This window comes from Haliotis rubra, unplaced genomic scaffold (assembly GCF_003918875.1).
Source record: "Haliotis rubra isolate DU_JTF1 unplaced genomic scaffold, ASM391887v1 Scf826, whole genome shotgun sequence".
Classification (NCBI taxonomy): domain Eukaryota; kingdom Metazoa; phylum Mollusca; class Gastropoda; order Lepetellida; family Haliotidae; genus Haliotis; species Haliotis rubra.
Window position 1 is genome coordinate 277,867 of NW_025767553.1, and position 27,199 is coordinate 305,065.

A 27,199-nucleotide genomic window follows, 5' to 3' on the forward strand; every position below is an offset into this window, starting at 1 on the left:
TCGATGACAAACAATAATCAAAAGAGAAAAATAGGCATGTTTACCGTCTGCATCAAGACTAAATACCTCGGACATAAACTATTTCTGGAAAGGGGTTTCAGGCAAACGTTTACGTATGTCTGTCTAAATTCAGAAGATTATCCTTGACACAGTAATAATTAGCAGATGTGTAATCCTTTAGCGTTATTATATACAACTTCAGTCCTAACAACAGATGCAATATGTCGGTATTTGTTCCCATTGTAGAGACAATATACCCCACATGGTATGGTCCATTATTCTCCCGTGTACGCAAGGGCAGATAACTCGAAACTATCTCTGAACTGCAGCATGGCGAGATATTGTATCGAAGCTGCACACAAACTTCTAAATATTCCGGTATTCCGACTCTATTGATCTGTTTTGTCACGTGTGCATTGTGTTGCATGATGATCCGTAACATGTTTTGAAGTTATCACTTATTCCATGACTGTCATTTTGCATTCACCATAATTATTTTTGAGAAAGGTTTCATGAATAACTGTTAAAAACTAAATTCAGAAAAGACTGCATCATGACATTGATGACACTCTATAATTATCACCTTAATACGATTCTCCTATAGCCTAGACACAAGACGGCACTTAAGTCACTTTTATAGATACCATGTCAAAGGTGAACCCCTCTGTCAGGTACTGTGTTAACTCAAGGTCCAAGTTTTATTCCTCTCTTGCTGAGCACGGGTTATACAACAATTACCATATTTTAACGTCTCACCCCCCTCCCCACTCCCCATCCGCCAATGATTTAATTTCTTTTGGTGACATTTAGAAGTTGTAACAATACAACTGCTACAGGGCTCTCTATTATTTTCTCTGAAAGGGACAGTCAAAACAATCGTTACTTTCATGTTACTTGATCTTGATTTTCTAGTGGTACGCTCTACTACATGATGAGTTGGGAGTAATCTCCCTTGATTGTGCTTTTGAAGGTCGTCGATTAAACATCAGTCTTTGGAAGTCAACCTGTCTTGTTGTTGGCCTGAAACCTCAAACCAGAGCACGTAACATTTATATGTATTGTGTTTCAGGTCATTCAACTTCTTTGATTTTATTGGGTAAAATCTGTGTTAAAGTGTAGCTCCAACTGTCCATTTTCATCTGTAACCTCTAAATAACTCTTAATCAGGAAGAATCTGTTCAAATTGAAAGATAACAAATAACACTGAGTATGTTTCTCTGCTCTAGGCTCTGCGCCTGATACGACCTATCAGCCAGTCTGCATACAGACAACAGAGTGAGAGTGAAGATGTAGTTGCTGAAGAAGATCAACAATTGGACCGACAAGAACCTAAACGTCCCATTGTTGACCCAGAAACCAGCATCCGGTATTTATCCAGTTCAGGTAAGTGATGAAGTTATACAAGGACAAGAATGTATGGACAGAGAAGTTATGTATGCATATTATTCTGATATTTTTCAGCTGCTTTTGGTGTTGACCAAAAGTAGCTAGGCCCCCCACTAACCAATTGTTTCTTGATTGACTGACAATGGAAGAACACATTATTGAGCTGAAGAGTCACTTTTTTCATATTTCTGTCAAGAGTTTTGTGAATGTCTATACTTTTTGAGTGAAACTGATTAGACTTTGTTCTGTTATTATTGTTGACATAGTTATTTATGAAAGTTGTCATTTTTGTATGTTTTGAATTTACAGAAGTATAAACATAAAAATAGTGTGCAGATGGTGTAAACCCACAAATGAATTTAAAAACCATTTTAATATGTAAAATGAATCTGATGACAAATTCTGACCCAAATCTAAGGTCAGATTTCCTGAGTAGTTGTAGAGTTTATGACAAAAACTAATTGTACCTACTTTCCCAGTTTTAACATATTACCTGTAATCAGAGCCACAGAGTTGTTTTGTATTTTTTACTGAGATGCCGCTCTAAGAAGCAATGTTAAACTCCGCCCATATGGTAACCTACTCACTCACTCACATAGCTGGAATACTGCTGAATTCAGTGTGAAACTATAAACACACACATATGGGGAAGATATGTCTTTGGCCTATATGAACAAGTAAAGTATTATGGCATGTCATCTGGTGCAGTGCTTGTATTTCAGCCTACAAGGAAGCATATGGGGACGACCCTGTGTGGAAACACTACAGGCGAAACTTTAAGGGCTCACTGCCACCCAGAACACGGAAGACATGTGTGGTAAGTCTCAGACTTGATGGACAGGGCCCACTTGCGCAAAGTGATCTTAGAAAGAGTGAGCCAGTGAGTGAGTATGGTTTTACTCTGCTTTTAGCAATATTACATCAATATCATGGTGGGGGGACACCAGAAATAGACTTCACACATTGTACCCATGTTGGGAATCGAACCCGGGTCTTTAGGATGACGAGCGAACGCTTTAACCACTAGGCTACCCCACGGCCCCCTATGTTTGTTAGATCTGAATATTGAAGTCATAAAATGGTACGATGACTATAACTCCCATACTCTTACATAGACTTAAGGTTGTTGTAGTGCCAAGACCTCGTCGTGCAAGTTGGCCCAGTAGTATTAGGTCAGGGGTGGAAATAACCCATTGCCCGACGCCCCAGTCCAGTGTTTTTTTCTGTCGGGCTAGCATATTTGTATGTCACGCTGTACCGGTGTACCAGTTGACTTTCCAATCTTAATCATGTTGTTTATTAAAAGATCAACAAGAAAATCGGCCAGTATAGTGGAAATCTTATCAGGGCAAGTGATTTTACCTGTTCCACTGTACCGGAGTACATCAGCAATTTTAGAGTTATTTCCATCCCTGTAGGGTCGTTGGATCTGAATCTTGAGGTCTTATTGTCATAAAAAATATTTTCCTCAACCTTTGATTGGGATATTGCGATTGTGCAGACGGGATGGACCTGACACATTGTAAGCTTCATTATAAGTAAAAACAAGCAAAAATACACACAGGAACATGAGTCCTGTGTGATAACAAAAGTGGAGTTGTGTCCCTTTACTCTGATATTTGCACTAATTTGCTTAACAAATGTTTTGCACCCTGAGAGATTTAAAAGGTGAACTAAAGTAATGAATGGCCGAGGAGAAAAACCCTCTTACCCTCAGATTTCTGAAGGAGGCAATCATGTAAAGTTTTGCTATGGTAACTCAGTGGGCTGGTGATCTGAAACTGGCTATCGTCAGGACTTGTATAATCAGCTGAAGAGTGGGCAGTCAGGGGGAGATAATCAGCTACACATAATTTTATGCATATCAGCTATACGTAATTTTGTGCAAAGAATTATGAATAAATTACATTTGATTGAAGTCCAGCAACATCTGGTTAAGCCAGGTTATGCACTGACTTGAGATTAAAACAAAATTCACTGCAGTCATTGTTTGAGAGGTTTCTGATGCCCAGTAATCTGACTTAACAGGACTTTGAAACACTCTGTTTGCAGAGGAAGGGTGAGATCGCAACAGGGAGCCCTTGTCCTGTTTGTCGAGACGAGTTCCTGGTGTTGGATATGAAGGTAAGATTTACTGCTCCATAAATAACTTTGTGAAACCTGGGCACTGTACATGAAGCTTACTTCAGATGACAAGTTTTTCTTTGATCTGATGACATACGTATATGACTGTGACATTGTATCCTGACTGAGTGACATTGTATCCTGTGTGTGACATTGTATCGAGACTGTGTGACATTGTACCCAGACTGTGTGTGACATTGTATCCAGACTGTGTGACATTGTACCCAGACTGTGTGTGACATTATATCCTGTGTGTGACATTGTATCTTAACAGTGTGTGACATTGTATCCTAACAGTGTGTGACATCGTATCCAGACTGTGACATCGTATCCTAACAGTGTGAGACATCGTATCCTGTCTGTGTGACATTGTATCCTGACTGTGTGACATTGTATCCTAACAGTGTGAGACATCGTATCCTGTCTGTGTGTGACATTGTATCCTCTGTGTGACATTGTATCCTAACAGTGTGTGACATCGTATCCTAACAGTGTGTGACATCGTATCCTAACAGTGTGTGACATCGTTATCCTAACAGTGTGTGACATCGTGTATCCTAACAGTGTGTGACATCGTATCCTAACAGTGTGTGACATCAGTATCCTAACAGTGTGTGACATCATTATCCAGACTCTGTGTGACATCCATGATCCTAACTGTGTGACATTGTATCCTAACTGTGTGACATTGTATCCTAACAGTGTGTGACATCATTATCCTAACTCTGTGTGACATCGTATCCTAACAGTGTGTGACATCATTATCCACACAGTGTGTGACATCATATCCTAACAGTGTGTGACATTGTATCCTAACTGTGTGACATCATGTATCCTGACTGTGTGACATTGTATCCTAACAGTGTGTGACATCATATCCTAACAGTGTGTGACATCATTATCCCTAACAGTGTGTGACATTGTATCCTAACAGTGTGTGACATCAGATCCCTAACAGTGTGTGACATCGTGATCTAACACTGTGTGACATTGTATCCTAACGGTGTGTGACATTGTATCCTAACGGTGTGTGTGACATCGTATCCTAACGGTGTGTGACATTGTATCCTAACAGTGTGTGACATCATATCCTAACAGTGTGTGACATCAGATCCAGTGACATTGTGTGACATTGTATCCTAACAGTGTGTGACATTGTATCCTAACAGTGTGTGACATCGTGTATCCTAACAGTGTGTGACATCGTATCCTAACAGTGTGTGACATCGTATCCTAACAGTGTGTGACATCATATCCTAACAGGTGTGTGACATTGTATCCTGACAGTGTGTGACATTGTATCCTAACAGTGTGTGACATTGTATCCTAACAGTGTGTGACATGACAACGGTGTGTGATCCTAACAGTGTGTGACATCGTATCCTAACAGTGTGTGACATCCTATCCTAACAGTGTGTGACATTGTATCCTAACAGTGTGTGACATTGTATCCTAACAGTGTGTGACATCATTATCCTAACAGTGTGTGACATTGTATCCTAACAGTGTGTGACATCGTATCCTAACAGTGTGTGACATTGTATCCTAACAGTGTGTGACATCATTATCTAACAGTGTGTGACATCAGTATCCTAACGGTGTGTGACATTGTATCCTAACAGTGTGTGACATTGTATCCTAACGGTGTGTGACATCAGATCCTAACGGTGTGTGACATTGTATCCTAACAGTGTGTGACATTGTATCCTAACAGTGTGTGACATCATATCCTAACAGTGTGTGACATCATTATCCTAACAGTGTGTGACATCGTATCCTAACAGTGTGTGACATTGTATCCTAACAGTGTGTGACATTGTATCCTAACAGTGTGTGACATCATTATCCTAACAGTGTGTGACATGTGATCCTAACATGTGTGACATATCCTAACAGTGTGTGACATTGTATCCTAACGGTGTGTGACATTGTATCCTAACAGTGTGTGACATTGTATCCTAACAGTGTGTGACATCGTGATCCTATCCTAACAGTGTGTGACATCATATCCTAACAGTGTGTGACATTGTATCCTAACGGTGTGTGACATCATATCCTAACAGTGTGTGACATTGTATCCTAACAGTGTGTGACATTGTATCCTAACAGTGTGTGACATTGTATCCTAACAGTGTGTGACATCGTATCCTAACAGTGTGTGACATTGTATCCTAACAGTGTGTGACATTGTATCCTAACAGTGTGTGACATTGTATCCTAACAGTGTGTGACATTGTATCCTAACAGTGTGTGACATCGTATCCTAACAGTGTGTGACATCGTATCCTAACAGTGTGTGACATCGTATCCTAACAGTGTGTGACATCAGATCCTAACAGTGTGTGACATCCTCCTAACAGTGTGTGACATCATATCCTAACAGTGTGTGATCATTGTATCCTAACAGTGTGTGACATTGTATCCTAACAGTGTGTGACATTGTATCCTAACAGTGTGTGACATCATTATCCTAACAGTGTGTGACATCGTTATCCTAACAGTGTGTGACATTGTATCCTAACAGTGTGTGACATTGTATCCTAACAGTGTGTGACATCGTATCCTAACAGTGTGTGACATCGTATCCTAACAGTGTGTGACATTGTATCCTAACAGTGTGTGACATTGTATCCTAACAGTGTGTGACATTGTATCCTAACAGTGTGTGACATTGTATCCTAACAGTGTGTGACATCATATCCTAACAGTGTGTGACATCGTATCCTAACAGTGTGTGACATTGTATCCAGACAGTGTGTGACATCATATCCTAACAGTGTGTGACATCGTATCCTAACAGTGTGTGACATTGTATCCAGAACTGTGTGACATTGTATCCTAACAGTGTGTGACATTGTATCCTAACAGTGTGTGACATCGTGATCCTAACAGTGTGTGTGACATCAGATCCTAACAGTGTGTGACATCAGATCCAGACTGTGTGACATTATCCTAACTGTGTGTGACATTGTATCCTGACTGTGTGTGACATTGTATCCTAACAGTGTGTGACATTGTATCCTGACAGTGTGTGACATTGTATCCTAACAGTGTGTGACATTGTATCCTAACAGTGTGTGACATTGTATCCTGTCTGTGTGACATTGTATCCTGACTGTGTGACATTGTATCCTAACAGTGTGTGACATCGTATCCTAACAGTGTGTGACATTGTATCCTAACAGTGTGTGACATTGTATCCTAACAGTGTGTGTGACATTGTATCCTAACAGTGTGTGACATTGTATCCTAACAGTGTGTGTGACATTGTATCCTAACAGTGTGTGACATTGTATCCTAACAGTGTGTGACATCATATCCTAACAGTGTGTGACATTGTATCCTAACAGTGTGTGACATCGTGATCCTAACAGTGTGTGACATTGTATCCTTACAGTGTGTGACATGATCAGACTGTGTGACATTGTATCCCAACTCTGTGTGACATCGTGTATCCTAACAGTGTGTGACATTGTATCCTAACAGTGTGTGACATCCCATCCTAACAGTGTGTGACATTGTATCCTAACAGTGTGTGACATCATCCTAACTGTGTGTGACATCAGATCCTAACAGTGTGTGACATCGTATCCTGACTGTGTGACATTGTATCCTAACAGTGTGTGACATCAGATCCTAACAGTGTGTGACATCGTGATCCTGTCAGTGTGTGACATTGTATCCTAACAGTGTGTGACATCATATCCTAACAGTGTGTGACATCGTGATCCAGACTGTGTGACATTGTATCCTAACAGTGTGTGACATTGTATCCTAACAGTGTGTGACATCGTAGATCAGACTGTGTGACATTGTATCCTAACAGTGTGTGACATCGTGATCCCAACAGTGTGTGACATTGTATCCTAACAGTGTGTGACATTGTATCCTAACTCTGTGTGACATCAGATCCTAACAGTGTGTGACATCAGATCCAGACTGTGTGACATTGTATCCTAACAGTGTGTGACATTGTATCCTAACATCATATCCTAACAGTGTGTGACATCGTGATCGGTGTGTCAGTGTGCCATCGTATCCCAACAGTGTGTGACATCGTATCCTAACAGTGTGTGACATCGTATCCTAACTGTGTGACATTGTATCCTAACAGTGTGTGACATTGTATCCTAACAGTGTGTGACATCCTATCCAGACTCTGTGTGACATCGTATCCTAACAGTGTGTGACATTGTATCCAGACTCTCTGTGACATCATATCCTAACAGTGTGTGACATCGTATCCAGACTCTGTGTGACATCCTATCCTAACAGTGTGTGACATTGTATCCTAACAGTGTGTGACATCATATCCTAACAGTGTGTGACATCAGATCCTAACAGTGTGTGACATTGTATCCTAACAGTGTGTGACATCCCAATCCAGACAACAGTGTGACATCCTATCCTAACAGTGTGTGACATCGTATCCTAACAGTGTGTGACATCGTATCCTAACAGTGTGTGACATCGTATCCTAACAGTGTGTGACATCGTATCCTAACAGTGTGTGACATTGTATCCTAACAGTGTGTGACATCCTATCCTAACAGTGTGTGACATCGTATCCTAACAGTGTGTGACATCCTATCCAGACTCTGTGTGACATCCTATCCTAACAGTGTGTGACATCGTATCCTAACAGTGTGTGACATCGTATCCTAACAGTGTGTGACATTGTATCCTAACAGTGTGTGACATCGTATCCTAACAGTGTGTGACATTGTATCCTAACAGTGTGTGACATTGTATCCAGACTGTGTGTGACACATCCTATCCTAACAGTGTGTGACATCAGATCCTAACAGTGTGTGACATCAGTATCCTAACAGTGTGTGACATCAGTGATCCTAACAGTGTGTGACATCGTATCCTAACTGTGTGACATTGTATCCTAACAGTGTGTGACATTGTATCCTAACAGTGTGTGACATAATATCCCAACAGTGTGTGACATCGTATCCTAACAGTGTGTGACATCGTATCCTATCAGTGTGTGACATCGTATCCTAACTGTGACATCGTATCCTAACTGTGTGACATTGTATCCCAACAGTGTGTGACATTGTATCCTAACAGTGTGTGACATTGTATCCTAACAGTGTGTGACATTGTATCCTAACAGTGTGTGACATTGTATCCTAACAGTGTGTGACATTGTATCCTAACAGTGTGTGACATTGTATCCTAACAGTGTGTGACATCGTATCCAGACTCTGTGTGACATTGTATCCTAACAGTGTGTGACATCATATCCTAACAGTGTGTGACATTGTATCCTAACAGTGTGTGACATTGTATCCTAACAGTGTGACATTGTATCCTAACAGTGTGTGACATTGTATATCCTGTGTGACATTGTATCCTGTGTGTGACATTGTATCCTAACAGTGTGTGACATTGTATCCAGACTGTGTGTGACATGTGTGACATTGTATCCTGACTGTGTGACATTGTATCCTGACTGTGTGTGACATTGTATCCAGACAGTGTGTGACATTGTATCCTGACTGTGTCAATCCTAGAACTTGTGTGGCATTGTATCCAGACTGTGTGTGACATTGTATCCATTTGATCTGACTGTGTGACATTGTATCCTGACTGTGTGTGACATTGTATCCTGACTGTGTGTGACATTGTATCCAGACTGTGTGTGACATTGTATCCTGACTGTGTGTGACATTGTATCCAGACTGTGTGTGACATTGTATCCAGACTGTGTGTGACATTGTATCCAGACTGTGTGTGACATTGTATCCTGACTGTGTGTGACATTGTATCCTGACTGTGTGTGACATTGTATCCTGACTGTGTGTGACATTGTATCCAGACTGTGTGTGACATTGTATCCAGACTGTGTGTGACATTGCATCCTGACTGTGTGACATTGTATCCTGGATCCGGGTTAGAATTGATCTTCAGTATCCCATGGTTGTTGTAAGAGGCGACCAACAGGTTCTGGTGGTCAGGCTCGCTGACTTGGTTGACATTAGTGTTGGGAATTGGCTAATATCTCATAATTGATTATTGGTTCATTACAACCGATCAATCATCGAAAATAATTAGTTTCTGTCATTTATCAAATTTTCCTGTTATGTTTGTTAATGCACAAACATTTTTCGTTTTTTTGCAAATTGTACAAAATACAATTTCAAATTTCACATCTTTAAAGGATTACTAGTATGTTAGGAACATAAATTTCCTGGAGTCTTTATGATAAATTCAGTCATGACTTGGAACGAACTTGTAGTGCTTATGAAATGTAAATATAATGACACAGACAAAACCAACCTTGTGAAAAATATTGTTAATGCAAACAAGTGTTCCAAAATTGTTTCATGAGTCATGGCGATTATTCATGGCTACCAATCTTTGATTATTTCAATTAATCGGACCACCACTAGTTGACATGTGTCATTATTTTCCAATTGCATAGATCGATACTCATGCTGTTGATCCGCCTCCATATAGCTGGAATATGTGAGACGTAAAACTAAACTCACTTGAATCCTGACTGTGTGTCATTGTGTTGGTTTATATTGTATTCTGAGGACGTTTAACATTGTTGACAATGTGTTGACATTGACACTGGATATTTTCTGTCCTTCAGAATGTTCACTTGCTGGAACAGTTCATATCTCCATACACAGGCGAGGTGTACGACTTCATGAAGACGGGACTGTGCCAGACACAGCACAAGAAGCTGGTCCTGGAGGTTCTGAAGGCCAGGAACCACGGTGAGAAGCACTATCTGCATATACACTATTATCAAGAAAACGTCATATCTTGTGTTTTTTCTCCATAATATTTTGACAGAATAGGTATTGTATGAACAGCATGATAACACTGGTTGATGACTTGGCTCATGTGCAATGTCAACCTTATTGATCATTCCATCCACCCATGAAGGTCCGGGTTAGAATGAACCTTCAGTACCCCATGCTTGTCGTAAGAGGCGACTAACGGGATCGGGTGGTCAGGCTCGCTGGCTTGGTTGACACATGTCATCGGTTCCCAATTGTGCAGATTGATGCTCATGCTGCTGATCACTGGATTGTCTGGTCCAGACTCGATTTAGGAGATAAACATCATGTGTTGGCCAATTCCGGGTGTTATTGAGTATTTGAAGCACGGGAATTCATTTGGAACCGACAGCATCATTACGGGAGTACGGGTACAGCAGTGAAATGTCATCAGCCGGCCGTTTCGGCTGTCTCCCATGGTAGCATCTGGAACTGTTCATATGTGACGTCATTCGGACTTTACGTCACAATATGATTTTAATGATGTCATCACAGCTGACGACGTAACAATACTATGGTGTGAGTGATGTTTGTATGTATTAATAAGCAGCGAATTTCCGGGAATCGAATACCATTTGATCACGTTTTTCAACCAATCAGATTGAAGAACACAGTGACTTTTGGTTTACAATATTTACAGGCCGCCGCCATATGGCTGGAATATTGCTGAGTGCGGCGTAAAACTAAACTCACTCCATCAACCACTGGCCACATTTCAGGCAGATGTTGGAATGGTTCAACCATCATGACAACTCTTACACTGATCTCATCATGGGAGCTCACGTCAGATTGACAGTTAGGCTTGGTTGCTCAGCTGATACTGTTGACTATTAGCCCATGAAGTACATCATTTGATAATCCCAGGTATGATGTTGTTGCAGGTCTGATCGAGTCAGCGGTTCCCTTCAGGAGATATGACTACAGTGAATACATGGACGACAAACTGAAGACAGATAATGTATGACTTGCCAGTGTTGTGTGTGATAGTGAATAAAGTGTAAATAGTGACTTGACTTTGGTTATATCTGACTACATTGGTGATTTGAGTTTGGAACTGGTCCTAGCAACCTACATTGGTCTGATTGGTGGACTTGATGGATCGGGTAGACATTTTGAGGATTGGGGGTCGGACATATTTTCACCCCACACAGGAGCATACTGGAAGTGGTAGGTCACTAAGGAGATACCTGTGCTACATATAGTTAAACACTGTCTAACTTGTGGTTGTCTTGTGGTAAAAGCTTGGTCCATGTGTCTTCCTTATAAAGTAATCAAGTTACAGTTGTGTTGAACATCAAGATCTTGAAGTATTCATATTGGTCCCTTCAACTTCGACACACTAGAGGGGCAGTGGGTTAGCCGAAGACCCAGGTTCGAATCCCCACATGGGCACAATGTGTGGAGCCCATTTCTGGTGTCCCCGTGATATTGCTGGAATATTGCTAAAAGCGGCGTAAAACCATACTCACTCACTCACTCAACACTCAAGAGACTACTTCAGTCCTCAACAGGATCAAAGCCTGAGACCCACCCAGGAGTCATACTGTCCAGTCCAGTTAGTTTCTCAGCAACCAACACTTTGTAACTAAACCTGATTTATCATCTGTACATTGTTCACAGGACAACGTGAGGCCATACAGAAGTCAGCAGTGTCTAAAACACAAAATATATGAAGTCAAGTAAACTAAGTGAGAGGGGCTCCAGTCTATTGTTGAAGGTACACTGCTATACTGGAGTCTAACAAAGCCCAAATTGTTGAAAATTCGTTAGCAGGTAACTTTTGAAATGGACCAATCAGAACGATTCCAAATGCTATTTTCCGTATGATCGCTTCGAAAGTGATGCACATGGACCACGCTTATTCAACCGTGAGTAAACAGTCGCTGAAAATAGCGTTTTGTCATTATTGGAGGATTTTAGCTTGTGGAAATATTAGCTAATGATAACCATGTCAACAAACCCAAAAGCGTATATAGTGCAGGTCATATATCTGTGTTTTATGTGGGTTTTCATTTGTTGTGAGATCAGTGTTGGCTTTGTAAGAGAAAATCCATTTTGTAAGTCCCAACTAACCCTAAATAGTAGCCGTTGTCTGATTGGTTAAATCCGTTCGGTCGTCTCGCGTTTGATTGGACGGTCATAGGTCACTCAAAGGTCACTCACCACTGTCCTGGGTTCAAGGTTGAAGTATTAAGGTCATCTACTCATCAACACAACTGCTGTTACCAATGAATTCTTTTCCAGTGCCACAACAATGAACAGAATTGCAAACAAAAGGATAAATATTAGTTTATTTTCAGAAGCGAATTACTGACACATTGATTTTGTCTGCAACTCCACAAACAATGGACATACCATGCTGTCTTGGGCATGAGCTCCGAGGCCCTCAGTGACAGATCCTAACAGATTCGAAGTATGTGAAAATAAGGATTGACATTTCTTTTACAAAATGTGATGATCTGAAACTACTTTGAGTAGTGTTCATGTTGGTCTTTAACTTTCGATGTGCACATGTTGGCATTTGTGGAATAAACCTTATCAGGAAGTCATGCTTCAACATCTTAACGACCTTGGGCTCCTTTCACGAAGCAACCTTTACTAAGGTTAACCTTAACTCCCATTCTTTAACATTGCGCTAAGGTTACCTTAGTGACTTACGATCACCTCAGTGCTTTGTGAAAGGAGGCCCAGGTTGCCGTTGTACAAAGCAATCTTAGCTTTATGACAATTGTAAATTTATTGTCACCTTAGCAGTAAGATCGCTTGTTCAACAGTGCCCTGAGCTCTGTCCAAGAGTGATCTTAGCACTAAGACAATCAGAACTCCCAAGCTTCAACATTGGTACACGACAGTCATAGCATTAAGATTGCTTTGTGAAACGGGGGGCCATGGTCTCAGCATGTCGTTTGTAAAAGGATAAAATAGGTTTATAGTTTATTTGAACATTTGCCCAAGACATAATGGTTCTTCCGGTATGAAAGTAATGTGTTGGGTGTTTTGAGAAAATCACCAAATCATTCACTAGTGGTAATACTGGATATCTTAATGCCCCTTTAGTATTGACAATCAGGTACCCAGTACCATGAACAGGACGACTAACTTCATACAATGGGGAAAATAGTTTCATGAGCTTATGTTTAATATCACAGACCTTGCAAATATCACTGACCTTGCTGCAGCAAGGTTTCTCACCACGGGTTACATTTTACCCAGGAACATGTGCACACCACGGGTCCATCACGGGAACTGCAGCCAGGAAGGAACATGTGTATATGTATAACACCACAGGTCCATCACACCCAGGTACATAACATATATGTACAACGCACCCGGTTCACCCAGGGAATATATGTACATAACGCATCACGGGTCCATCGGGTTTACCCAGGAACATATGTACATAACGCACCATCGGTCCATCACCCAGGAACATATGTGTACATAACGCACCATCGGGTCCATCGCACCACGGTCCATCACGGTTTACCCAGGAACATGTGTACATAATATGCACCATCGGGTCCATCATCACGGTTTACCCAGGAACACGGTTTACCCAGGAACATACACCACGGGTCCATCACGGTTTGCAGGAACATATGTACATAACGCCATCCACCCCAGGGTCCATCACGGGTGGTTTACCCAGGAACATGTGTACACAACCGGTCCATCGCACCACCAGGAACATATGTACATAACGCACCACGGGTCCATCACGGTTTACCCAGGAACATATGTACATAACGCACCACGGGTCCATCACGGTTTACCCAGGAACATATGTACATAACGCACCACGGGTCCATCGCGGTCCATCATGTGTACATATAACGCGGTTTACCCAGGAACATTAACCCAGGAACATGTGTACATAATGCACCACGGGTCCATTGTGGTTTACCCAGGAACATATGTACACAACGCACCACGGGTCTATCCAGCATGTGTACCCAGACACATCGCTTTCCCACTTTCACTTTCAGACATTACTCTATCCATATTTAAAAAAAAAATTCACTTATTTTGTGTCCAAGTGGAAGAGTATCTTTTATTAAATCACAGCATAAATTTCCAGAGCGGTGGGGAAAATCAGAATCAACCTTTTTATTATTTCCCATGAGAAAAAACATTCAGGGTGGGTGGGAGATGGGAAACACAGAAAAAAACTGATGTGCACATGGTCTCTCCCAGTGTGCTGGAATCAGCTTGTGAATATTTAACTACAGAAGTGTCTGTCCTAAAAATGCGAAACTTCACTGGGTACTTTAGGAAGAAAACATTCCGTGGTACATTTAGATACATCAAAGTACCCATGGTACATCTTGAAGGCACCATCAGCCTCTCTGCTGCATCTTGTGTTGGCAAGATTGTTCAGGCTTTGTAAACTAAGCCGAAAAATAGTTCAGTTTCAAGAATTTGTCCCACACCTACAAAAGAGATTTGTGTATGGATCAATAAAAATGACTGATGTTTTTTCACAGAGTGGCTCCTCTGACTGAGTGTGGGTTTAGTATTATTTTACGCCGCTTTTAGCAATATTCCAGGATATTACAGAACATCAGAAATAGTGAATGACTTTAGTTTAGATTCAGGGTCCCGATCCACAAAGTGAGTGAGTGAGTGAGTTTGGTTTTACGCCGCTTTTAGCAATATTCCAGCAATATCACAGTGGGGGACACCAGAAATGGGCTTCACACATTGTACCCACCCACATCAGAAATAGGCTTCACACTTTGTACCCATGTGGGGAATCGAACCTGGTTTTCGTCATGACAAGCGAACGCTTTAACCACTGGTTACCCCACCTCGCCAAACTGAGGTCATAACATGGGACTGAGAGAACTCCATACAGGGACGTGTATAATCACCGACTACCACTTGATGCATATGGACAAATAAGTGTGCAAAGAAATGAACTGTGTGGACATTCACATATTTCTTTTAACAAAGTTTCTTTGGTAGATCTAGGGGCCGATCCACAAAGTGTTCATAGCGCTACAGTATTTGCTTAGCCATGATATATTATGTAGTTACAATAGCTTGTAACGCTCAAAATGATTTGTGGATCAGGGGCGGTGGGGTAGCCTAGTGGTTAAGGCGTTTGCTCGTTACGCCAAAGACCCGGGTTCGATTCCCCACATGGGTACAATGTGTTAAGCCCATTTCTGGTGTCCCCCGCCGCGATATTGCTGGAATATTGCTAAAAGCGTGTAAAACCAAACTCACTCACTCACTCACTTTGTGGCTCGGGACCCTGAATCTAAGTAAAAATATCTGATTTTGCATTCATAAATATCACCATTCTAATACATATTCAATATTTTTTCTGATCTTCCCAGATCACTCTCCCTACATTGACATTTTGGGAAAACAGCTCGCCTAATTATTTTCACTGGAAAGTAGAAACAAAAGACTTGCTCGTCTTCACCGTAATAGTTTCAAGTTTTGTACCATTTCAAAAAGAATCGGAATAAGTTTGTAAAAAATTCTTTTCAAGTGGTGCAAGTAGCACTGACCTCATCTAACAATAAATTAACAACTAATGATTAGGTTTGGTTCTGCAGTGACTGTCAACTTCAGTGATACGTCAAGACCAGATTGTAACAGTGTTAAGGGACCGTGGCTACGGGGGTTGATGATGATTTTATATGGAGGAACATGTACAATGTGAATGACCCTCATCAATGTGAAAACCTCATCACCCCTCTAGCCATAAGTTATGAATGGTCCCTAATATATTTCACAGGTTTTAATATCGTTGATGGAGGAGAAATAATACATGTATATATGGCCTTGAGTATACCAAGAGCATGAAACTATGCTGGAAAAATTCCCGGATTCCCAATTCTCAAAGGAATCCAATTGCATGTTCCCATGATGCAATTAGTGCCAAATTTATGTTCAAATTAAAATTGGTATGTACTCTTTCTTAAATTATCGAGATATTTACTGAAAATTTAAAAACTGCATGGTGAACTGTATTCAATGAAGAGGTATTTTAGCCATGTTTACAGTCTCTGCCAAATTGTTTCGAGTCCACTAGCCAAACTTGGCTCCGAACATCATTTAAAAAACTTTAATTGAGAACTTTCTCAAAATATACCTTAAAGCGAATTCTAGAATCGAAGCTGCTGGCTTGAAACTATTGTTGTGTAGCTCGAAAATGCTGATTTCTGATAGACTAATGTCATCTTTGTGTTAATCATTTCATTGGCTAGAAAACGAATCGCTAACGTCTTTCTGACCTGACCTGTAATGGGATGTCCTAAGACCTTGGCTTAGTGGAAGCGAGAACTTTAAAAACTGGTTTTAATGAGATTGTGGATAGCGCCAACGGACAGCGAAACATGTCATGTTGGCACAGTCGTAACACCACCTCAATTTCAGAAAACAAGTCGAAGGTCTGCAAACCTAACTGAATCAAGAGTGTAAGCACAAATGATTGTCTTAGCAAATATTGGGTTAAAGATTAACATGTACCAAGGATGTCTCAGCTCCGATCACATGCTGATGCCTGCATTTGTGAATGTTGGGCGAAGTCCATTGTCGTTATATCACATTTCATCCAGATTATGATACAGAATGAACAATACTGAAATGTATAAGTACAAATCATGATATACTCAACATTGGCAAACAAGAACACAAAATCAGGATTGTCTCCCTTAGCAAAGGGAGATAACTCACATCAAACAGGTGCAGACGGACATGATATAATTCTTTTCTGCAAGAATTATCTGCATTTTCATGCTGTATTTCACTCAACAATGTCAACAGTGCTGTAAAGACTATAATCAAAGCAGATGGGTTGTCTCCCTTGATGAAGTGGCACTGTAACAGCTGAAAGTTGACAAATGAGCAGATAAGCTGCAGCATGAATGATGACCACTTGGCAACAAAGTACAAATTTGGTATTTCATATCCGACACAGAGACGTCATTTTGTCGATTTTTCCCAGACTCCACTGTCCATTGTTCGTGTGCTCCGAGATGACAAAGACTGGATGTCTTCGCTGTCTGTTGACTTAGTCTTGGCATCATACCCTAAAGGACTGGCACCGTCCTGGGAAGTAATGGACATTGAGTCAAAACTCTTGGAAAGATGTTTGCCATCTTCGAACTTGGCATCTTCGGCAAGCTTGGATGTACCTTGAGCTGCTGTTTCTGATGCCATAGCACTACATGTATCCGAACTGTCCTGCTGCTTTGGAGATTCACACTGCCCTCCCACACACTCCGTCACTGATGCTGACTTGTCGCTGTCTGGGGGTACGGAGCGTGCTCTACTGATAGTCGACTGGTCTTCTGTTTGGTTTCGAGGTGCTCTTCTGGAAGCTTTAGCTGTAAAAGAGGTTTCAATTTGTACAAACAACATCTAAGTTGAGATGTTCTGCAGCTACATAATGGTAATGTAATATACGAGTGTAGAGAAGACAAACCAGAGATCCATATCAACAGCACCACATCAAACTTATGGACCCAGGTCTTCAACATGAAAAAACAATTTAACTCCAGGCAACCAAATGCCCCAAGCCAAGGTGGGAGCCAGTCTGGGAGAGCCAGTGTGGTAGAGCCAGGGTGGGAGTGCCAGGGTGGGAGTGCCAGGGTGGGAGAGCCAGGGTGGGAGAGCCAGGATGGGAGTGCCAGGGTGGGAGAGCCAGGGTGGGAGAGCCAGGGTGGGAGTGCCAGGGTGGGAGAGCCAGGGTGGTGGGTGCCAGGGTGGGTGAGCCAGGGTGGGAGTGGGTAGGTGCCAAGGTGGGTGTGCCAGGGTGTGGAGTGCCAGGGTGGGAGAGCCAGGGTGGGAGCGCCAGGGTGGGAATGCCAGGGTGGGAGTGCCAGGGTGGTAGCGCCAGGGTGGGAGCGCCAGGGTGGGTGTGCCAGGGTGGGAGTGTATGAAAAATCTCTGGACAAATGGAGGACATGCTGTCTGAGTCCGAGATGCAGCTGACCTTGTCTGAGGATGCGGAGTTGTTGGTTGAGCTGGTCAGTGAGTGTGAACATGTCCAGCACCTTGCCCTCGTACTCCTGGTTGATGCGCATGGACAACCTGTACTTCTCCTCCACAGCCTGAACAGAGAGAGAGAAACATGAACTGACAACAGCTTGCTGGGGATCTATTCTAACATGGTATCATCAATACTTCTCCTCCACAGCCTGAACAGAGAGAAGAGAAACATGAACTGACAACAGCTTGCTGGGGATCTATTCTAACATGGTATAACCAATACTTCTCCTCCACAGCCTGAACAGAGAGAAGAGAAACATGAACTGACAACAGCTTGCTGGGGATCTATTCTAACATGGTATAACCAATACTTCTCCTCCACAGCCTGAACAGAGAGAAGAGAAACATGAACTGACAACAGCTTGCTGGGGATCTATTCTAACATGGTATAACCAATACTTCTCCTCCACAGCCTGAACAGAGAGAACTGAGAGAAACATGAACTGACAACAGCTTGCACAGCCTGAACAGGGATCTATTCTAACATGGTATAACCAATACTTCCCTCCACAGCCTGAACAGAGAGAAGAGAAACATGAACTGACAATAGCTTGCTGGGATCTATTCTAACATGGTATAATCAATACTTCTCCTCCACAGCCTGAACAGAGAGAAGAGAAACATGAACTGACAACAGCTTGCTGGGGATCTATTCTAACATGGTATCTAAGAATACTTCCCTCCAAAAATTTACATTATCAGCCTGAATGAGAGAGAGAAACATGAACTAGTGACAACCATTTTACATGCTGGGGATCTATTCTAACATGGTATCATCATCACATACTTCTCCTCCACAGCCTGAACAGAGCTAACATCACTGGGTGAAACATGAGAGACAACCCACAAGTTTTCAGCGACACGTGAATCTGAACATGGTATCAGCTTCATCTGGATGTACTGATCTAAACTTACCAGAAATGCAGCCATATTGCCTTAGAGACGAAGAGAAACATGAACTTACAATAACATGCAGGAAGATCTAATCCTAACATGGTATCAACTGTTATCACTTAACGTTCCACAGCCATAACAGAGAGAAGAGAAACATGAACTGACAACAGCTTGCTGGGGATCTATTCTAACATGGTTTAGCATCTTAGAAAAGAACCCCAATACTTCTAAATAACCAATCCACAGCCACAGCTGAACAGAGAGAAGAGAAACATGAACTGACAACAGCTTGCTGGGGATCTATTCTAACATGGTATAACCAATACTTCCCTCCACAGCCTGAACAGAGAGAAGAGAAACATGAACTGACAACAGCTTGCTGGGGATCTATTCTAACATGGTATAACCAATACTTCCCTCCACAGCCTGAACAGAGAGAAGAGAAACATGAACTGACAACAGCTTGCTGGGGATCTATTCTAACATGGTATAACCAATACTTCCCACCACAGCCTGAACAGAGAGAAGAGAAACATGAACTGACAACAGCTTGCTGGGGATCTATTCTAACATGGTATCATCAATACTTCTCCTCCACAGCCTGAACAGAGAGGGAGAGAAACATGAACTGACAACAGCTTGCTGGGGATCTATTCTAACATGGTACCGCATGCGCCTCCTACAGTAAACTACTCCGTTGCATCCTGTTTCTTGGTTTGCAGTTGCTTCCACGCAGCTAACATCACTGGTGGAAACATTACGCTTATGTTTTACTTTTCGGCCGGTTAAAATGTGTCAATTCGACCCACAAGTTTTCAGCGACACGGTAATGTTCGCAATGTTTACATTCCCACAATGCAATCGCGTGGAATGTCGGCTTGACTACTCAGCTTCATCTGGATGTACTGATCTAAACTTCACGTTGGTAGTAGAAATGGCGTTCATATTGCCCCATATGGTTTACGTTAATGACAGATGTAATTAAAATAATTCAGAGAAGATATTTAATCCAAACGTAAACCGTCATCAAACTGTTATCATTTGTTTTTTTCTGGTAACGTTCGTCTTAACGTAGGGGGGCAGACATATCAATAGAACAGCGCGCCAGTTAGCCCTGTGCGAGCATTCTTAATTTAGGACACCCACAACGTCGTTTGTTTTCTGCCTTAAATTAATTGTAATTATCCTTAGAAAGTATTAAATTTAGCATCTTAGAAAAGATGTAAAGTTCGCTCTACCCCAATACATTGGGGTAGAGCAAACTTTATTTCCTAAATAACCAATACTTCCCACCACAGCCTGAACAGAGAGAAGAGAAACATGAACTGACAACAGCTTGCTGGGGATCTATTCTAACATGGTATAACCAATACTTCCCACCACAGCCTGAACAGAGAGAGGAGAAACATGAACTGACAACAGCGTGCTGGGGATCTATTCTAACATGGTATAACCAATACTTCCCACCACAGCCTGAACAGAGAGAGGAGAAACATGAACTGACAACAGCGTGCTGGGGATCTATTCTAACATGGTATAACCAATACTTCCCACCACAGCCTGAACAGAGAGAGGAGAAACATGAACTGACAACAGCGTTCTGGGGATCTATTCTAACATGGTATCATCAATACTTCTCCTCCACAGCCTGAACAGAGAGAAGAGAAACATGAACTGACAACAGCTTGCTGGGGATCTATTCTAACATGGTTTCTAAGATGCCTAGCGGTTAGAACAATCGAAAAAAAATTACATTATCAGACAATAAAGGTATAGTTTTTTGATGACGTAACAATTGAATGACGTTATCCCGTCACTGCGCCATTCTAGTGTGCCCCCTCGTAATCGAACCATTTTACATTACGTCACAATGTAAGCGACGTCACGATGCATGTCAGTTGTCATCGCCTCGTACGGCCTCCTACAGTAAACTACTCCGTTGCATCCTGTTTCTTGGTTTGCAGTTGCTTCACGCAGCTAACATCACTGGTGGAAACATTACGTTCATGTTTTACGACGGTTAAAATGTGTCAATTCGACTCACAAGTTTTCAGCGACACGGTAATGTTCGCGAATGTTTACATTCCCACAATGCAATCGTGGAATGTCGCTGACTACTCAGCTTCATCTGGATGTACTGATCTAAACTTACGTTGGTAGTAGAAATCGGCGTTCATATTGCCCCATATGGTTTACGTTAATGACAGATGTAATTAAAATAATTCAGAGAAGATATTTAATCCGAACGTAAACCGTCATCAAACTGTTATCATTTGTTTTTTTCTGGTAACGTTAGATGCCTTAACGTGAGGGGCAGACATATCAATAGAACAGCCAGCCAGTTAGCCCTGTGCGAGCATTCTTAATTTAGGACACCCACAACGTCGTTTTGTTTTCTGCCTTAAATTAATTGTAATTATCCTTAGAAAGTATTAAATTTAGCATCTTAGAAAAGATGTAAAGTTAAACTCTACCCCAATGTGTTTTTGTAATAAAGTATAGTTTTGCCTGAACTATTATAACATCAAAGCTTCGGACTACCGTCCTCGTGCTTTAATTATAATAGTTCAGGGCAAAACTATACTTTATTACAAAACACATTGGGGTAGAGCAAACTTTATTTCCTAAATAACCAATACTTCCCACCACAGCCTGAACAGAGAGAAGAGAAACATGAACTGACAACAGCTTGCTGGGGATCTATTCTAACATGGTATAACCAATACTTCCCACCACAGCCTGAACAGAGAGAGGAGAAACATTAACTGACAACAGCTTGCTGGGGATCTATTCTAACATGGTATAACCAATACTTCTCCACCACAGCCTGAACAGAGAGAGGAGAAACATTAACTGACAACAGCTTGCTGGGGATCTATTCTAACATGGTATCATCAATACTTCTCCTCCATAGCCTGAACAGAGAGAGGAGAAACATTAACTGACAACAAACATAAGAATAGGTTGTGTTTAACTCTCAATTTAAAACCACCCAATTGTTTCAAATGACCATAGTTTATCTGTCATGCAGGGGAAGAGAATGAAGTTTTGAGAAAAACTCTGAAAACTAGCCGAAGCTCCTGATATTTAGGCATTTTAGACCTTTAAAACTGGCTCAGAAATGACAATATCATGAACACAGCAACCATTAAAAACCTTTAAATCTGCTGAAGCACATTCATACAATTGTCAACGGATTTACACGATTCACAAAAGTTACCCTTGGCTTTATGAAATTCCCAGAATCCCGCGGCAAATTCTCATCCCTAGTCATGACTTGTGGGTATAGTAGCAGCCGCAGTCTTCCAAGTTTGGGCGTTCTTTAACCTGCATTGAGTAGCATACAGTCGAACCCCATTGACTTGAACTCTTGGTCACAAGAGAAAAAGGTTGATTTATCCAGCTGTAGACACAACTGACTCAGCCTCCTTTCAGTCCGACCCAGTGAGTGAGTGAGTGTGGTTTTATGCCGCTTTTAGCAATATTCCAGCAATATCATGGCGGGGAACAACAGAAATGGGCTTCATACATTGTACCCATGTGGGAATTCGAACCCGGGTCTTCGGCCGTGACGTGCCAACGCTTTAACCACTTACCTACCCCACCTCCCTGTCTGACCCAGCCGTCAGTACCCCTTGGTGAATGTTTAGCAAATACCATTGCCATTACGATAAAAATATAAATGAAGCATTTGTCATACAGTAAGCCATACACAAGCAACTCTGCACAGTGATCTGCTGTGACTTGATATTACCGGAGTGAGTATGGTGTCACGCCGCTTTTTTCACCAATATTCCAGCAATATCACGGCGGGGGACACCAGTAATGGGCTTCACACGCTGTACCCGTGTGGGGAATCGAACCGGGTCTTCGGCTTGACGAGGGAATACTTTAACCACTGGTTCCTGTGACCCACCGAACACAGAATTATACTAGTAGGGTAACCCTGTCCCAGAAAAAAATATACTTGTATATGCCAACCATACCTTTAATTCATTTCCATGAATTGCCTTGACTGCCTCTAACTTTGTCTTCATTTCACCCAGTGCTATTTCCTGAAGACATAACAAACATTTCAACTCTGAAAACAAACATCACAGATTTTGAAGTCTAAAATTACCATGAGTAATGACACCTCAGCTGTTAACTGTTAATAGTCAAGGCATCAATTCGTGTTTCAGTGTCTGCATTTACTTTTGACACACCATGATGGATGATGATGATGATGATGATGATGATTTTGAGATATATCGGATAGTGCACATTAAATTTCTAAATCATCAGCAATGATTATCTACCTCTATTAGGTATATTGACAGCCAGCCCAAAAGATCAATTCTCATGTTTTCAGAGAGTGAGTGACGTTTTGTGCCACTTATAGCAATATTCCAGCATACAGGCGTACCTTGTCTTTCAGCGTCTCCTCACACTCGGACAGCTTGCGCTGACTTGTGTCTAGCAGCACCGTCTGCCGGGACAGCTGAGACTTCAGAGCTGGAACAACACAACGGAAGGAAGGTACTAATTCTGTTGGGGGACTGAGTGAGTGGGGGGCAGGGGTGTGTGAGTGGGAGGTGAGTGAAGGGAGACAGAGGGATGGAGGGGAAGATTGGGAGGGAGGATGGTAAGTGTGGACAGATTATAGAATATAGATGCGAAAGAGGGTCAAAGAAAGGATTGATGGGAGGAAGAGGGTGGAGGAAGAGATAGTAGGGAGTAAGGGTGAATGGGAGGAAAAGGATAAAGGAGAGATGCTAAGAGGGTCTGAGAAAGGATTGATCGGAGGAAGAGAGAGGAGGATGGGTGAGAGGAAGAGGACAACGGAGAAACACTAAGAGGGTCGGAGAAAGGATTGATGGGAGGAAAAGAGCTTGGGTAATTGAAAGATGAAAAGAGGAAGCAAGAGAGAGTCTGAATCACAGATAGTGCAAGATATCTGTGAAGAATTAATTCTGATAATACCCTTGCACTGGGAAAAAAGCTGAGAAGATCAACTCACATTTCACCTCAGCCTTCATTGCCATGACGACATGATCATGTTGGGGATGTGTGTGCTGTTGGCGTTTGAGGAGGTCAATCTTCTCCTGGTACTTGTGCTGCAACTCCCCCAACAGCAAGATCTCCTTCTGCTGCGTAAATACCTGCAACATGCACAACAACAGCCATCACAATCTACTGTCCACCACGGTCTTCATAGCCTTACAATGTGAATGTGGTTTAACAATAATCCCGAACATTATGGTAGGGAACACCAGAAATGGGCTTCACACACTGTATACACGTGGGGAATCAAACCCAGGGCTTCAGTGTGACAAGCAAGTGCTTTCACCACTAGGCTACCTCATCGCCCATCATAGCCTTACAATGTTCCCTACAGTTGGAAATGTTAAAGTCCTTCACTGAACTCAGAGCTCCAGATCATGGTCACAGAGAACATGCAGCATACTAACTTTTTCACTATTTCAAAAGTATGTAATTTTTTAAGTAAAATTGATATTTTTATACTTATCCTGACTCATGACTTCTACACTGGCCAAACAAGTAATGATTTCAAACTCATTTAAAGGCAAATGCAGTTCTTATAAATAAATAGCACACAAACTGTATCTATATTCAGTCCAGGTTTACGCATACTAGACCCAAGGTAACAGGTACGCCTAATGGGTTTAGGAAGTATGTATGTCACATCAAACAGTGTCCGGTTGGTGAGAGACAATCCAACAAAGATGTAGGTTGTAAATGTATAGCAGTGTGGCATGACCCACCAGCCTTTGTATTTGGGCAAATTGAGAGACAGAATGGTGCGTACGTGCTCCTTCAGCTTGTTGGTTCTACTGACAGCTTCAGTCATCATCTCCAGCTGTTTCTCCTTGTCAAACAGACGATGCTCAGTCTCCTGCAATGCCTGGCAACAACAACCCCATCATAAACATAATCACATCACTGAAAACAATATTCATATTTGCCATGGGTTGACTAGAGCTTCTGTGCATGACGTCTGCCTACCAAGGGCGTAGCTACCATTATAAAAAAAGCCCGGGCTTACACGTGATTGTTGCTAAAAAGGTTGGGCAAGCCCTCAATGTTATCTAAATATTTAAAGGTCACATGAAACGTAAAACACAACTTTGCAGATTCTGATACCTTTCGGTATGGACTTACAGTAAGAAATCATCAAATAAGCAAATTCAACATATAAAGTTGAAAAATAACGCGGTGAAAACCCCCCTGTGAAATCGGAGTTCAAACGATTCTCTAAATTCACCCCAGCTCTTGGGGTGAAAAGTGGTTTCAACAGCTGTGCTGCGCTGTGCAGTGAATAGGTTCGCGCAGCTTGGAAGCGGGATGTCCGTATTAAAAGGTTGTGAGCAGGTGTAGTCTAATCAATACAAATAGTAAATAATCTACTCGCTTCATAAAAGAACCTTGTTAGGATCTATATAGATCTACTCAACCAGTGAGGCGTTCAACATTTCAAGACGGAAAACCTTCGCTGCGGTGAGTCGTGAAGGCTTTGATGTGAGCTATTTTTCTAATGTTTTGTTGATATTTCACAGGCGCCAGCATTTTATAAGTTATGACAGTAGATTACCGATTTAACTGCTGATATAATTTCATTTGTCTATCTAACTGTGATATAGATATGTCGTTGTCAAAGACAAAACTCAATGTCTGTTTTATTGACACCTATGTGTCTGCCTGCCTGTCTGCAAATGACAATATTCTATACACAACTTCGATCACTGACCACATGCAATGTGAACTTAACACCTATCAGGCTATACACCATAAACAAAATGCATTGATTTATGGCTCGTGCACCCGAGTTCTGTCTCTGTCACATTATGTAATTACACAGACAGGCAGGTGTGATACTTGTACACATGACATGTTATGATGTCTGTTGATTGTAAAATGTTATACACAAAAATGAGCCGTGAGGGCGTCGGCAAATGAAACAGCCAATGAAAGCCTTCGTTACACTTGAGTGCACACCCACCCGCTCTGACTGGGTTCGGTATCCTGGGTGCTTCGTTTCGAGGGAAGTAAATCCAAGTACAAAATATTGCACTTTTGATTTGCAATTGTACGCTTATAATTTTGTTTATATGTTTTTTCATAATCAGCAATGTATATTATATGTCATGAATAAGTGATAATTGTGTTTTAATTATGTTTGATTTTTTGGTTGCATGTGACCTTTAAAAGCTTTGCAACCTATTAGGCCTACACGAAAAAGATGGCTAGCTACGCACCTGCCTGCTGTGAGCTAACAGTCTTTTTACATGACAACCACCTCCTGTATGCTAACAGTTAACGGCTCCATCTGTGATGTGATGTTACTGCCACCTAGTTTGGTAAGTGTCCCTGTGTATGGTAACTGCCCATCTATGGTAACTGCCCATCTATGGTAACTGCTCATCACTGGTAACTATCCCTGCATGGCTATCGGTACCTACCTTCTTGAGCTTATCGTGGTCTTCCCTCTGTGTGATAAGTAGACTCTTCAGCTCGGTGTTCGACATCTCAAAGTCACTGTTCGCTTGCATCGTCACTCTGAGGATACAACACACAGAACCTGTACCACACAACACAATGTTCTAAATACAAAGCTTCCATACAACAACATATAACTATCTGATAACAACAGGACACAGCAGCATCAAGATTCACCAGAATATGACATCTCCTAACCTAAGTCCCCAAATCTGAAACACAAATATCTCATTATTGTACCATGGCTTTGTGGCGGTCTCTCTGATGTTGCCCATGTTGTAACCTGCTAGTTAACTACATGGTTTCGCCCTACTGATTCTCACATTGAAAACTTGAACGACCTAAGATGGCGCGTATGACGTGATATTCATGACGTCATATGGTGCATTCATTGTCCCGCCACTTTGTTTTAAACACACTGCCGAAATCTCATGGTACAAGCCTGTTACCCCACCCATGACTCGAGGTTCGTCTAGTTACAACACGAA

The 27,199-nt window shown here is 41.8% G+C and overlaps 2 protein-coding genes across 2 annotated transcripts in view; one reads left to right on the top strand and one right to left on the bottom strand.

The window, feature by feature from the left end:
• The first annotated feature begins 274 nt into the window (after positions 1–274).
• LOC124262191 (28S ribosomal protein S18b, mitochondrial-like) lies at positions 275–11,321 on the top strand. Its single transcript, XM_046696646.1, has 6 exons — positions 275–378; positions 1,227–1,383; positions 2,109–2,203; positions 3,439–3,510; positions 10,121–10,247; positions 11,195–11,321. The coding sequence occupies exons 1-6, from the start codon at positions 331–333 to the stop codon at positions 11,275–11,277; spliced, it is 582 nt and encodes a 193-aa protein (XP_046552602.1). The 5' UTR covers positions 275–330; the 3' UTR covers positions 11,278–11,321.
• A 5,597-nt stretch (positions 11,322–16,918) lies between these two features.
• The window catches only part of LOC124262186 (hamartin-like), a 31,461-nt gene continuing 21,180 nt past the window's right edge, over positions 16,919–27,199 (bottom strand). The window contains exons 16-22 of the mRNA XM_046696640.1: positions 26,675–26,771; positions 25,024–25,119; positions 24,214–24,355; positions 23,620–23,708; positions 23,201–23,269; positions 18,265–18,382; positions 16,919–17,656 (exon numbers count right to left, since the gene is read on the bottom strand). Of these exons, the coding sequence (XP_046552596.1) occupies positions 17,253–17,656; positions 18,265–18,382; positions 23,201–23,269; positions 23,620–23,708; positions 24,214–24,355; positions 25,024–25,119; positions 26,675–26,771 (1,015 nt within the window). The 3' untranslated portion in view covers positions 16,919–17,252. The remainder of the gene's footprint in view (positions 17,657–18,264; positions 18,383–23,200; positions 23,270–23,619; positions 23,709–24,213; positions 24,356–25,023; positions 25,120–26,674; positions 26,772–27,199) is intronic.